Source organism: Ranitomeya variabilis, chromosome 1 (genome assembly GCF_051348905.1).
Source record: "Ranitomeya variabilis isolate aRanVar5 chromosome 1, aRanVar5.hap1, whole genome shotgun sequence".
NCBI lineage: Eukaryota > Metazoa > Chordata > Amphibia > Anura > Dendrobatidae > Ranitomeya > Ranitomeya variabilis.
The window spans coordinates 1,065,295,154-1,065,309,817 of NC_135232.1; the positions used below are offsets into that span (position 1 = coordinate 1,065,295,154).

Genomic DNA, 14,664 nt, shown 5'->3' on the forward strand with positions numbered 1-14,664 from the left:
AACTTCTTGTCATACCCCTCGCTTGGCCATGATAAAATAATAAAGCTTATACTCCCATCCTGTGCTGGCGTCGTTCCCGCTGCCCAATCGGCGCTGGGGTCACTGTCCCGGCCTCCTGTCGAATTGAGCAGGAAGAGGAAGTCATAGATCAGCTGCAGCCCAGACTTCCTCTTCATGTTCGATTTGTCCGAAGACAGTAACGCCATCGCTGATTGGATGCCGGCATCACGTCACAATACCGCACAGGAGCCCCGGGACCGCGGGTGCCGACACCGCAGGAACCGCGCCAGCACAGGAGGGGAGTATAAGCTTTATTATTTTATGGGGGCCAAACATATAGTAGTGAACAACGCCTTTAAGAGGATTTTTTTGGTATGAAGTTTTGATAGCTTTTAACTCCAATTTTTAAGGGAGGTTTAGAGGACTGAAAAATATGTCAATTCTGTAATTAAAGATTTGTTTTCTTTTTTGGGTTGAAAAGGAACCCATCATGTCAAGATACACAGTTTTACCTGCTGATATAGTGTTAATCTACAGGTAAATGGCATTAAACTCCTGCATGGCTGCCTTACTTGTAGATCAGCTACAGGGAGAAACTAATATCCTCCCTGCAGCCGCTTGTTTCCAGTTATCGGGATGCTGCAGGAAGCAATTGCAGTCAATACTGACTATAAAGTGAGCATGCAGTAATCACTCCGGGCAATGTGGCAGCCCACTCTGCGCATACACACACTGTAGAATAGGTTGTCAGAGTGACGGGTCGCAATTACGGTGCACTGCCTGTGTAGTAAATGGTAACTGTTACAGCCCCTTGCATGCTTTGATGACGGAAAGCAAGCAGCTGCAGGGAGGATATAACTTCATTTTCTCCCTGTAGCTGTGCTTCCATTAAGGCAGCCAGGCATGATTCTAATGCTTTTTACCTGCAGACTAATCCTAGGCACGACAGGTTCCCTTTAATGTACACTTTAACTACACTCCACAACATTGAATTTGCAATACCAAGAAAGAGAAATCGTGGAATTATAGAAGTGACGGTAACAAGTTAAATGTTAGTAAAAGTCTTTTAGGAAAACCATAAGCAAAGATAAAACATGACTCCGAATGTCTGCACAGGAGACAGATAATGGGGGAGATTTCTAAAACTATCGAAAAGAAAAATGGTCTTTGTTGTCCATAGCAACCAATCATTGCACAGCTTTCAACTAATACTGTGTTGTTGAAAAATGAAAGCTGCACTGTGATTGGCTGGCACTGGTCTGGTTTCTCTTAAGACGTTCTAATACATTTTCCCTTATATTTTTACATTGAATATATTCCACATGCAGTATTGCAGCAGACATTGTGTGGATTACCAGCAGGTTTCTTCTCATCTGTCGCGTGGTTCTTGTGCCAGTCTCTTAGCCACCTGATGAGTTTGTTGGCACAGCTCTGTTCTCCCTGCTGTCCTATGATGGCCTTCACAGAGGTCGGCTTGTATTTATCGACCCACAGTATACTTTCTGTCTTGCCGCTGACTCGCACCAAGTCCAATGTTTTAGCAGAGCTGGGCTTTTCTTGTTTTCCGCCCGTCTTCCAGTCATCAGTGGTCTTCTCCTCCACTGCTAGTTTCTTAGCTCTTGGTGACTGTCTCTTTTCTGGGGTTAGCTTCCTCTTTGCCGGGCTAGGCTTTTTGACCACCTTTTCCGGGGTTTTTTCAACTTTTACTTTGGCTTTCATCTGAATAGTGGAAAAAAGGCGACTTGATATTATGGCAGGGCATGATAAATAAGCCAAGAATTCACAATGGCGGCATGTTCCTCTAACCAGAACAAGAGACTAGATGTGTTCTCTCATGATGACGATGGACTGAATGAGTCTGACCAGCCACGCAGGCAGATATGGGGCGTATAAAGCAGTCCTATTCATCTGGCAGCGGCCATTGCAATGGGAAGGTCCAAAAACGTTGGCTCTGGTGACTGATTTATGACGAGAGCCTTGCTACGTCTTAAAGGGACTCTTGTCAGCCCAGAATGACCGTTCCAACCAAGTACAGGCGCTCGGTGCTTCATGGTGGGGCCAATCATTTATATACACCTTCCCACCCCCTAGGTGTCCCTCAGTTTCTGCCCTTCTCTGGCTCTATGAACCAAGATCTGTCAATCAAAGATGAGGGGGGTGGAGATAGATGAAAACCAAGCAGGTGGGAAGGTGTATTTACATGACCGGCCGCGCCATGAAGCCCCAAGCGGTTGGACAAGGATGGGCTGCCATTTGAGAGGGGGACATTTTATTACATTCTTGGAGACCCCTTTAAGTCTATATTTACAAAAATATAATATATACATGAAGGAGACCGCTTACATTATCCAGTCTGCACTAGAATTCTGATAATCTGATTGGATGAAAAGGGCAAATTGGCTTCTCTGTAGCAGCTACATAAAAGATAGGTTAGAACAGCGGTGCGCTTCTGCCACACTTACCTCAGCTTCGACTGCTAGAACATACTTGGATTTTTTCCCAGGTAAAGATCGGATTAAACCAAACAGACCGTCCTCATCAATAACCTTTGTTCCTAAACTTTCTGCCTGTACAAAGACATTAGCAAAAATGAATTAAATGTGAAAACAATTGAGGCATGTAGAATGTAAAGTATTACTCAGAAGCAATGAACCCCTTCAGTCTGCGATGTCCCAGCTCATCATCAAAACCCGTCACCAGACGCCACATTCACACAGGTGATCGATAAACTAAATTTCTGACTGAGACGAAAGGTAAAATAACACACAAATATTCAATTACACATCTTAGAATCTTAAAATATTGCGTAAACATCAGGTATAGTTGTGGGTCCCATGCCCAAACTTGTTGCTCCAAAACAACTTTTTATCAACATTTATATCAGCCCCCCCCCCACACACACACACAAAAAAAAAAAGTCAATGCACAAACTCAAATTTTACAATGTATAAAAGAATAAATCTAAAACCATTCTGATAGCATGCTGGGAGGGTGTCACCTTTTAAACCATATTATACTATGACAAATGTCATGGTCGATTGCTGTGTGACCCTATCTGGTGATTATTAGGGATGGGGGGGACCCGTGGATGTTTAGCTTACTGTACATGTACTTAGCTAATAAATACAGAAATAAAAGGCGTGGAGTCCCCTTTATTTTTAATAGCCAGCTGAGGGAAAGCAGACAGCTGGGGGCTGGGGGCTAGTGTTATTATTTTGGGAACAGGCTAAAATCCATGGAGCTTTCCAGCCAATTAATACAAGCTCACCGCTGTAACATTTACTGGTTATTAAAAAAGGTGGACCTAAAAAAAAATGTAAATAAAAAAATGTGGTGTGCCCCCTATCTTTAATAACTAGCAAAGTCTAAGCAGACAGCTGCAGGCTGATATTAATAGGCTGGGACATGGATATTCCCCCTTCCAGACTAATAACACCAGCCCTCAGCTGCCCCACAAATGGCGCATCCATTAGATGCGCTAATTCTGGCTCTTATCCTTAGCTTTTCCTGCTTGATCTAGTTCATTGGCAAGCGGGGTAATGGTTTTGGGGTTGATGTCAGCTGTGTAGTGTCTGCAGACATCAAACTTAGGGGTTAGTAATGGAGAAGCATCTATAAGACATCCCCATTACTAACCCTGCAGTCAAAAACAATAAGCACACACACAGTCCTTTAATTGTACAAAACGCAGTATTGTGACCGCTTAATAGGGCAGCTGTAACACAATGACAGTAGTGTGTGATTCCTGCTGTTGCAACGAGCGCTGACGTCACTACGCTTATCACAGTTGGTAGCCAATAAACTGCGGTAACCTTAATGACATCACCGTTTGCAGTTACAATTAAAGGACTTTTCTCCGTGTGTCTGTTTATTGCTTTTGACTACGGGGTTAATAATGGGGTGTCTTATAGACACCTCTCTATTATTAACCACTGGGCTTGATATCAGCGGACATTACACAGCGGATATCAACCCCAAAATATTACCCCGCTTACCAAGGGACTAGGGAAAGCAGTAAGAGCCAGGCAAAGCACCAGAATTGGGGCATCTAATGGATGTGCCTTTTCTGGGGACGCTGATGGCTGCTATTTTTAGGCTGAGGAGGGACAAATATCTATGGACTTTCCCACCCTGATTACCAGCATCCAGCTGTCTGCTTTACCTTGGCTGGTTATCAAAAATAAGGGGGACCCCACACCAGTTTTTTTTATTTTTTTATTATTTAACTAATTTAAAAAAAAGTCAAGGGGGCCCCCTATTTTTGATAATCAGCAAAGATAAACCAGACAGCTGAGAGCTGCAGCCCGCAGTTGTCTGTTTACCTGACTTGTTATCAAGAATAGAGGGGACCCCACGTCTTTTTTTATTATATTTTACATATTCTACCAGCCAATCACAGCCATGCCAATACATTGGCATGGTTGTGATGGAGCCGGATGTCCTCACACCAGAAAAGCTTGTTGAACGGATGCACTGCAACAAGCTTTGTTTGGGCCACCGAACCCAAACAGTAACACAGACTTTCGTGAGAAGTCCTTGTTCGGGGTCTGTGCACTGACACTAGGTATCCGATACAAACCCCGAACTTTACTGATTGGGTATGTGTCCACTGTCTGGATTGACGGCGCTTTAGACGGAGCGGAAAACCTGCTCCGCCCAAAGCGCCGCCCCCTTCTGTACGCGCGGTGATTCCGGATGTGTTCATTGCACACATCCGGAATCTCCGCACCCTATACATAGGACCCTGTTATTTACCTTGCGGCGACACTAGGTATACAGACATGCTGCGTTCTAAAAAGACGTGCTGCATGTCCGGAAACGCAGGGCCGCCGGACGCGTGTTCGCACGCATAGTGGAGACGGGATTTCATAAAATCCCCTCCAATATGCTGTAACATCTGGACGCTGCGGTTGTACGCAGCGTTCAATCCGCAGCTAATCCGGCCCGTGGACGCATACCCTTTGGGTTCACCCATCACTAGTGTTTATACATTCTCACCAGCACATCTGCCCTGGAGGTCTCATCTTTGTATCATACCTTCTCACGTTTGGACTCTCCGCCATCACGGCCCAGGATGAGATAGTTGGTCTTTTTGCTGACATTTCCAGTTACTTTGCCTCCATAGCGCTCCACTAATGACTTGGCCTCATCTCGTTCTATGGACTCCATGACCCCAGTGATGACAAACGTCAGACCCTCCAAGCAGTTATCTGCCCCCTACCAAGAAATGAGAAGCATCTCAGGAATCACTGACATGTCACATCTCAGGAATGCGCTCAGAAGTGACATTATTAGACACTGAATAACTTCTACTACACAAATAGTAACCTATTATATATCGATAGTGACTACGGCGGCAGGTCTGGTGCGAGGGTCACTCCTGTCTCTCAGCGGGGATCTACAATACATCAATGACTGGATCTGGTACAAGTAGAGTGCTATAGAGGAGGGTCATAAAATCCACATTTCAATAGTAAGTTAGTGACTCCAGTCAATAGTAAAGCAGAACTATATAGCTGAGGGGTACACAACCTCAATGGTCAGAAGGCTGCATAGTTAGGTGAACTACTTAAAGCCATAAAATGACATAGCATGTGAAGCTGGGAGGAAAAATCAAGAGCGGTATTTGCAGCCGTGATGAAAATATAGCTTTAGGCTGTTTTCACACAAAGCATTTTGTCGTGTTTTTTGTTCTTCTACAGGGTAATATCAACAGCACTACAAAACAATAAAATGTGGTGGTGTATTTGGTGGCTTTTTTGGCAAATGTTTTTTTCTTTGCAAAGCGAAGTATGGTGTTCTTTTAGGTGCTTTGTTAGCATGTGAAAAGATAAAAAAAAACCTTACAAATGTAATGAACTAAGGAAGCGACATAAAAAAGGCTGACATACATGCAATGAAAACCTATTTGAAATTAAAAACAGTTTTTTTCTGCCCCAGAGCCTCTTGTTACATTGAGACATAATTGACCAAACATGAAACCTTTATTTGCGCGAATCTGGTGCTGTGAGCTCTCTAGGTTTTACGTCCCCCACCAGCACATGACATGTCCCATCAGTCAGATCCCACCGATCTGTAAGTAAGTTGTTTTCACAGCTCAGCCCCTTTAAAAGGTCTGATAGCACATTTTTCTGTTTCCATATTCCTAATATACTGCACCTCCACCTTCACTTCTCCTCTGGATAATGGATCATGATTAGTTTGGGTGAGGAGTCTTGGTGATTGGAATCCATGGATCAAACAATTCGTGTGTATCAGATAGCTATTCCATGGAAGCCATTATATTGGCAGTGTCTCTCGCTTACCTGGGGAATCTCCTTGGAACCAAGAGCTTTAGGGCCTTCCCGATTCAGGTAATTCCTATATGCGGTATAATTACCTCGCTTCTTCTCGGAGTCTTCAGGACTGGACTGTGCAACAAAGAAAACTTTCATTTTACAATGTACAATGACAACCAAGACACATATGACAATGCTGCCTCTTCTGCAGATTCTTTTTATTAATTTGCTCAGCAACATGTTGACTTCCTAGAAACAGAAAAGATCATACACTAATTGATAGCGGACGTTATCAAATTTGCATAAAAAGGTGACAAAATGCTGTGGGTCCCACCCTTGGGATCCCTACTAATCTCGCGACCTTGCTCTGAAGCGTCCTGCTTGAAAGAGGCAATGGCTGTGAGTGAACACAATGCTCAACGGACTGAACTGCACTTGGCTACCTTCAGCAATCTTAAGGTCATAAATGGAGCAGCGGTCGCATTCAAGGCATTTGCTCCATTTAAATGGGTAACTTCAGAGCCCGATTGGAGGCTCAACAGTGGAGACTCCCAGTGATCAGCAAGTGATCTGTAACTTTACTAAGTTGGCACAACCCCTCTAACATTTACCTTGGAGTTACAAGGTGGTTTTACCTGGATGGGTTAAAAGTTCTTTATACAAAACCGCTTTATAATTTCCTTAGATGACTAGGCATCGCCTGTAAGCAGCCACCAGTGACTTATGAAAGCGAACCTGTCAACATGATTGTAGACTGGCAGTGTTATATTGATTAAAGTGATACTTGAGGTGAAGAAATTCCTCCTGTAGTTCTTGTGTAATCAGTGTGATAAGTTTTTAGTTAATGATATGCTCGTGGGCAGGTCTTTCCTTGGTTTCTCTGGCTTAGAGCAGGAAGATAAGACTCTGCGTACAGTCCCGCCCAGGAACACGGCATATCATTAATGGAGAACTTCTAACACTGATTACACAAGAACCACAAGACAGATTTCTTCACCCCAGGTATGATTTTAATCAGTTTAACACTGTCAACCTAACAGTGCCTGTAGTTTACTTAGCAAAATCCTGCTGTCAGGTTCACTTTAATTGTGTAAAATTCATACCTCAGATATTTTAGATGTTTTGATAGGAGTGATGGTTTCATTCTTTGGAGATATGACTTTGCTTTTAGTCCCAGGGCTGGATATCTCCTCCTCTTTGTGTAGAGCCTCAGATCTCTTTTTCATTAGCGCTAGCTTAGAGCTGCTCTTCACTGGAGAAGTCTTGTCTTTGGTTGAAGATGAACTTTCAGACTGCGAACGTGAAGTCGTTTTGGTCGCCTCTTCTATATCCTTCTCTTTCTTTGCTGTTGCCTCTGACTGACTCATTGTCCTGGCTAAAAAAGTAAAAAGTCATTTAATAAACACTAGATGAAGATCAATTCTCATTCCAAGATCTCTTTGGACAGTGGGGTCTACTTTTTCTCCGCTTTCTGAAAATCTGGGACATAAAAATACAAACCGAGCTATACTCACCGTCTCTTGCGCTGTTCCCGATGTCGAGTATTGATTGTGGGGCTGACTTCACGTTGACAAGACAGCAACCAGTGAGCTCAACGCTGTGCTTAACCCCTTAAGCCCCAAGGGTGGTTTGCACGTTAATGACCGGGCCAATTATTATAATTCTGACCACTGTCCCTTTATGAGGTTATAACTCTGGAACGCTTCAACGGTTATGGATGATTCTGACACTGTTTTCTCGTGACATATTGTACTTCATGATAGTGGTAATATTTATTTGATATTACATGCGTTTATTTGTGAAAAAAATGGAAATTTGGCGAAAATTTTGAAAATTTCGCAATTTTCCAACTTTGAATTTTTATGCCCTTAAATCACAGAGATATGTCACACAAAATACTTAAAAAGTAACATTTCCCACATGTCTACTTTACATCAGTGCAATTTTGGAACCAAAATTTTTTTGGGGTAGGGAGTTATAAGGGTTAAAAGTTGACCAGCAATTTCTCATTTTTACAGCACCATTTTTTTTTAGGGACCACATCACATTTGAAGTCATTTTCAGGGATCTATATGATAGAAAATAACCAAGTGTGACACCATTCTAAAAACTGCACCCCTCAAGGTGCTCAAAACCGCATTCAAGAAGTTTATCAACCCTTCAGGTGTTTCACAGGAATTTTTGGAATGCTTAAAAAAAAAAAATGAACATTTACGGTAACTTTTTTTCACAAAAAATTTACTTCAGCTCCAATTTGTTTTATTTTACCTAGGGTAACAGGAGAAAATAGACCCCAAAAGTTGTTCTGCAATTTGTCCTGAGTACGCCGATACCTCATATGTGGGGGTAAACCACTGTTTGGGTGCATGGCAGAGCTCGGAAGGGAAGGAGCGCTATTTGACTTTTCAAACCAAAATTCACTGGAATTGAGATGGGATGCCATGTTGCGTTTGGAGAGCCACTGATGTGCCTAAACATTGATACCTCTCACAAGTGACACCATTTTGGAAAGTAGACCCCCTAAGGAACTTATCTAGATGTGTTTTGAGAGCTTTGAACCCCCAAGTTTTTCACTACAGTTTATAACGCAAAGCCGTGAAAATAAAAATTATTATTTTTTTTCCACAAAAATTATTTTTTAGCCCCCAGTTTTGTATTTTCCTAAGGGTAACAGGAGAAATTGGACCCCAAAAGTTGTTACCCAATTTGTCCTGAGTACGCCGATACCCCATATGTGGGGGGGACCACCGCTTGGGCGCATGGCAGAGATGGGAAGGGAAGGAGCGCCGTTTGAATGCAGACTTAGATGGAATGGTCTACAGGCGTCACATTGCGTTTGCAGAGCCCCTAATGTACCTAAACAGTAGAAACCCCCCACAAGTGACCCCATATTGGAAACTAGACCCCCCAAGGAACTTATCTAGATGTGTTGTGAGAACTTTGAACCCCCAAGTGTTTCATAACAGTCTATAACACAGAGCCGTGAAAATAAAAAAATCACTTTTTTCCCACAAAAATGTTTTTTAGCCCCCCAAATTTTTATTTTCCCAAGGGTAACAAGAGAAATTGGACCCCAAAAGTTGTAGTCCAAATTGTCCTGAGTACGCTGATACCCCATATGTTGGGGTAAACCCCTGTTTGGGCGCACGGGAGAGCTTGGAAGGGAAGGAGCACTGTTTTACTTTTTCAACGCAGAATTAGCTGGAATTGAGATCAAACGTCATGTCGCGTTTGGAGAGCCCTGATGTGCCTAAACAGTGGAAACCCCCAATTCTAACTGAAAGCCTAACCCAAACACACCCCTAATCCCAACCACACCCCTAACTCCAACACACCCCTAACCCTGATCCCAACCATAACCCTAACCACACCCCTAACCCTGACATACCCCTAACTCTAATCCCAACTGTAAATGCAATCCAAACCCTAACTTTAGCCCCAACCCTAACCCTAACTTTAGCCCCAGCCCTAACTGTAGCCCTAACCCTAGCCCCAGCCCTAGCCCTAATGGAAAAATGGAAATAAATACATTTTTTAAATTTTATTATTTTTCCCTAACTAAGGGAGTGATGAAGGGGGATTTGATTTACTATTTATAGCGGGTATTTTAGCGGATTTTTTGGATTGGCAGCTGTCACACACTAAAAAACGCTGTTTATTGCAAAAAATAGTTTTTGCATCTCCTCATTTTGAGAACTATAATTTTTACATATTTTGGTCCACAGAGTCATGTGAGGTCTTGTTTTTTCCAGGACAAGTTGACTTTTTATTGGTACCATTTTCGGGCAACTGACATTTTTTGATCGCTGTTTAATTCCGACTTTTGTGAGGCAGAATGACCAAAAACCAGCTATTCATTAATTTCTTTTTTTTTTTTTGGGGCGCATTTATACCGTTCCATGTTTGGTAAAATTGACAAAGCGGTTTTATTCTTCGGGTCAGAACGATTACAGCGATATCATATTTTTTTTTTTAAGTTTTAGCGCTTTTATACGCTAAAAACTTTTATAGAAAAAAAATATTTTTGCATCTCTCTATTCTGAGGACTGTAACTTTTTTATTTTTCCGCTGATGATGCTGTATGGCGGCTCGTTTTTTGCAGGACACAATGACATTTTCAGCGGTACCAAGGTTATTTATATCCGTCTTTTTGATCGTGTTATTCCACTTTTTGTTCGGTGGTATGATAATAAAGCGTTGCTTTTTGCCTTGGTTTTGTTTTTTTTGTTTTTTTTACGGCGTTAACTGAAGGGGTTAACTAGTGGGACAGTTTTATAGGTGGGGTCGTTACGGACGCGACGATACTAAATATGTGTACTTTTATTTTTTTTAATTATTTAGATAAAGAAATGTATTTATGGGAACATAAGAGAAAGAGATTTTACGGTAAGAACCAAAAATCCCTCTTTCTTTCTCACCTCATTGGGGGACACAGGTAAGGCTGGTTTCACACTTGCGTTTTTTGCCGCTGAGTTTTAGTGCTAAAAAACGCATGCTTTTTTTTCTATACTTAACATTAAAAACGCATGCGTTTTTTTGCATGCGTTTTGAAGCGTTTTTGGCAACGCATGCGTTTTTTTATGCTTGCGTTTTGTTGCAGAAATGCAACCTGTAGTAATTTCTAGCTGCGTTTTTTTGCCGCAAAAAACGCATGCGTTTTTCGCGGCAAAAAAATGTATTGTTGTCTATGTAAATGCATGCGTTTCTATAGAAAAACACAAGAAAACACAAGAAAAAACAAGAAAACCCTAGGGTTACTAGGGATCCTAACCCTAAGGTTAGGATCCCTAGTAACCCTAGGGATCCTAACCCTAGGGATCCTAACCCTAGGGATCCTAACCCTAACCCTTAGGGTACCGTCACACATTGAAATTTCCATCGCTACGACGTTACGATTCGTGACGTTCTAGCGATATCGTTACGATATCGCTGTGTCTGACACGCTACTGCGATCAGACACCCTGCTGAGAATCGTACGTCGTAGCAGATCGTTTGGAACTTTCTTTCGTCGCTTGATCACCCGCTGACATCGCTGGATCGTTGTGTGTGACAGCGATCCAGCGATGTCTTCGCTTGTAACCAGGGTAAACATCGGGTAACTAAGCGCAGGGCCGCGCTTAGTAACCCGATGTTTACCCTGGTTACAAGCGTAAACGTAAAAAAACAAACCGTGCATACTCACCCGTCGGTGTCCTTCAGGTCCCTTGCCGTCTGCTTCCTGCTCTGACTAGTGCCGGCCGGAAAGTGAGAGCAGAGCGCAGCGGTGCTGCGATCTGCTCTCACTGTACGGCTGCACTCAGAGCAGGAAGCAGACGGCAAGGGACCTGAAGGACACCGACGAGTGAGTATGTACTGTTTGTTTTTTTACGTTTACGCTGGTAACCAGGGTAAACATCGGGTTACTAAGCGCGGCCCTGCGCTTAGTTACCCGATGTTTACCCTGGTTACCCGGGGACTTCGGCATCGCTCCAGCGCCGTGATTGCAACGTGTGACCGCAGTCTACGACGCTGGAGCGATATTCATACGACGCTGCGACGTCACGAATCGTGCCGTCGCAGCGATGAAAATTTCAATGTGTGATGGTACCCTTAGGGTTAGGATCCCTAGGGTTACGGTTAGGATCCCTAGTAACCCTAGGGATCCTAACCCTAACCCTAGGGATCCTAACCCTTATCCTAACCCTAACCCTAGGGATCCTAACTCTAACCCTTAGGGTTAGGATCCTAACCCTTAGGGTTAGGATCCCTAGGGTTAGGATCAGGATCCCTAGGGTTACTAGGGATCCTAACCCTAACCCTAGCTATTTCTGTTTATAGTGGGTTTTCTAGTTGATTTTGATGATTGTCAGCTGTCACACACTTGTCATCATGCGTTTAAAAAACGCAAACGCAGGAAAAAAACGCTTGTAAACGAGTCAAAACGCCGCTTTTTTTTACCACATGCAAAAACGCATGCGTCTAAAAAACGCAGCGTTTAAACGCGTTTACATGCGTTTTTGCACCAAATGCGTTTGCGTTAAAAACGCTGCGTTTTTAAACGCAAGTGTGAAACCAGCCTAACCATGGGATGTCCAAAAGCAGTCCCTAGGGCGGGATATTCTGCAGAAAAAGAGGAGTTAGGTCGGCCGGTGAGAAACCGCCGCCTGCAGTATCCTCCTATCCAGGCTCGCGTCCGCAGAAGCCTGAGTATGCACCTTGTAGAATTTGACAAAGGTGTGAATGGATGACCACGTTGCGGCCTTGCAAACCTGCGAGGCCGAAGCTTGGTGACGAACTGCCCAGGAAGCTCCCACAGCCCGGGTAGTGAGCCTTCACCCCCGAAGGAGGCCGTTTGTCTTGGACACGGTATGCCTCCAGAACCGCCGAACGGATCCAACGAGCAATAGTGGACTTGAAGGCGGGGAGCCCATTTCGCCGTCCTTCCGAGACGATGAACAGATGATCGGCCTGACGAAAAGAGGCAGTTCTGGAGAGATAAACCCGGATAGCCCTGACCACATCCAACTTGTGAAGAGATTTCTCCAAGGGATGAACCGGGGAAAGGCACAGAGAAGGGAGGACAATGTCCTCATTGATGTGAAAAGCCGAAACTACCTTCTTTAGAAAAGAAGGAACCGGACGAAGAACCACTTTGTCCTGATGCAGGACCAGAAAGGGAGAAAGACAGGATAATGCCGCCAGCTCCGACACTCTTCTAATGGAGGTGATGGCGACCAAAAAGGCCACCTTCCAGGATAGAAGTGAGAAGGAAATGTCCTGAATTGGTTCAAAGGGCGCACGCTGGAGAGCGTCTAAGACGAGGTTGAGATCCCAAGGCTCGACAGGAGGACGATAAGGGAGAGCTATATGAGCGACCCCCCTGGATGAAGGTCCTCACCTGAGGCAGGGAGGCCAGGTCTCTTTGAAAAAGAATGGATAGAGCGGAAATCTGACCCTTCAAGGTGCTAAGGGAAAGACCCGAATCTAGACCCGTTTGAAGGAAACTGAGAAGGGATGGAAGGGAAAAGGTCATAGGAAACATATTGTTGTCCTGACACCACCGGAAAAAGGCCTTCCAACATCTGTGGTAAATACGCGAGGAAGCCGGTTTTCTTGCTCGTATCATAGTTTGGATGACGCTATGAGAAAAACCTGCGTCCTTCAGGACCGCGGCCTCAACGGCCATACCGTTAAATTCAGAGACCGAGAATTCAGGTGGAAGAGGGGCCCCTGCGAAAGAAGGTCCGGAAGATCCGGAAGCCTCCACGGAACGTCCGATAGCATGTTCACCAGTTCCGCATACCAGGCCCTGCGAGGCCAATCTGGAGCTACCAAGAGTACGGGGACACCTTCCGTCTTGATCTTTTTTACGACCCTTGGGATCAAGGGGAGGGGTGGGAACAGATAGGGCATCTGGAACTGGGTCCACGCGATCACGTGAGCGTCGCATCTGACGGCCATCGGATCCCGAGATCTGGAGAAGTACTGGGGAACCTCGTGGTTCACCCGGGAGGCCATCAAGTCGACGTCTGGGGCGCCCCCCCGCTGGCAAATCTGGTTGAAGATTGCGGGAAGAAGAGACCACTCGCCCGCCACGATGCCCTGGCGACTTAGAAAGTCGGCTTCCCAATTGTCCACCCCGGGGATGTGGACGGCTGACCGAGGGAACGTGACTCTCCGCCCAACGCAGAATCTTTGCCACATCCGTCATGACTTGTCTGCTGCGAGTCCCTCCCTGATGGTCTATGGAAGCCACAGCTGTGGCGTTGTCCGACTGAATGCGGACCGGTTTTCCTGAGAGGAGGGACTCCCAGCGGATGAGGGCTAGGAAGATGGCTCTGATCTCCAAGAGGTTGATTGGGAGGCGCGCCTCCTGAGCAGTCCAGAAGGCCCTGGGCCGTGAGGTGGAGAAAAACCGCTCCCCAACCTTGGAGACTGGCGTCGGTGGTGATAACCTGCCAGCGGGGAGGGAGAAATGACCTCCGGCGCAGAAAGGAGGTGGACAACGTCCAAGAGAGAGACTGTTTCACCCTGGGAGAGAGGCGAAACGGGCGATCCAGGGAAAGTGGGTTCCTGTCCCAGGCAGTCAGAAGGGCCAGCTGGAGGGGACGAGAATGGAACTGGGCATAGGGAACCGCTTCCATAGAAGCGACCATTTTCCCCAGAACCCTCATGGCGAGGCGAAGGGACAGAGGATTCGGGCCCTTTAGTGCTCTGACACTCCAACGAAGAGAAAGGAACTTCTCCTTGGGGAGGAAGACCTGAGCCTGAGAGGTGTCGAATTCCATGCCCAGGAACTCCAGACGCTGGGTTGGAATCAAGGAAGACTTCTGGTAGTTGATTATCCAGCCGAGGCGAAGAAGCGTGTCCAGAGTAAGCCATCAAGTCGACGTCTGGGGCGCCCCCC

At 45.1% G+C, this 14,664-nt stretch overlaps 1 protein-coding gene across 2 annotated transcripts in view; it reads right to left on the reverse strand.

Moving 5' to 3' along the window:
- RFC1 (replication factor C subunit 1) overlaps window positions 1–14,664 on the reverse strand; it is a 110,085-nt gene that overhangs the window by 23,234 nt on the left and 72,187 nt on the right. For both annotated transcript variants that reach the window (XM_077279893.1, XM_077279892.1), the window contains exons 9-13: window positions 7,382–7,653; window positions 6,306–6,410; window positions 5,038–5,217; window positions 2,463–2,567; window positions 1,356–1,719 (exon numbers count right to left, since the gene is read on the reverse strand). In XM_077279893.1, the coding sequence (XP_077136008.1) occupies window positions 1,356–1,719; window positions 2,463–2,567; window positions 5,038–5,217; window positions 6,306–6,410; window positions 7,382–7,653 (1,026 nt within the window). The remainder of the gene's footprint in view (window positions 1–1,355; window positions 1,720–2,462; window positions 2,568–5,037; window positions 5,218–6,305; window positions 6,411–7,381; window positions 7,654–14,664) is intronic.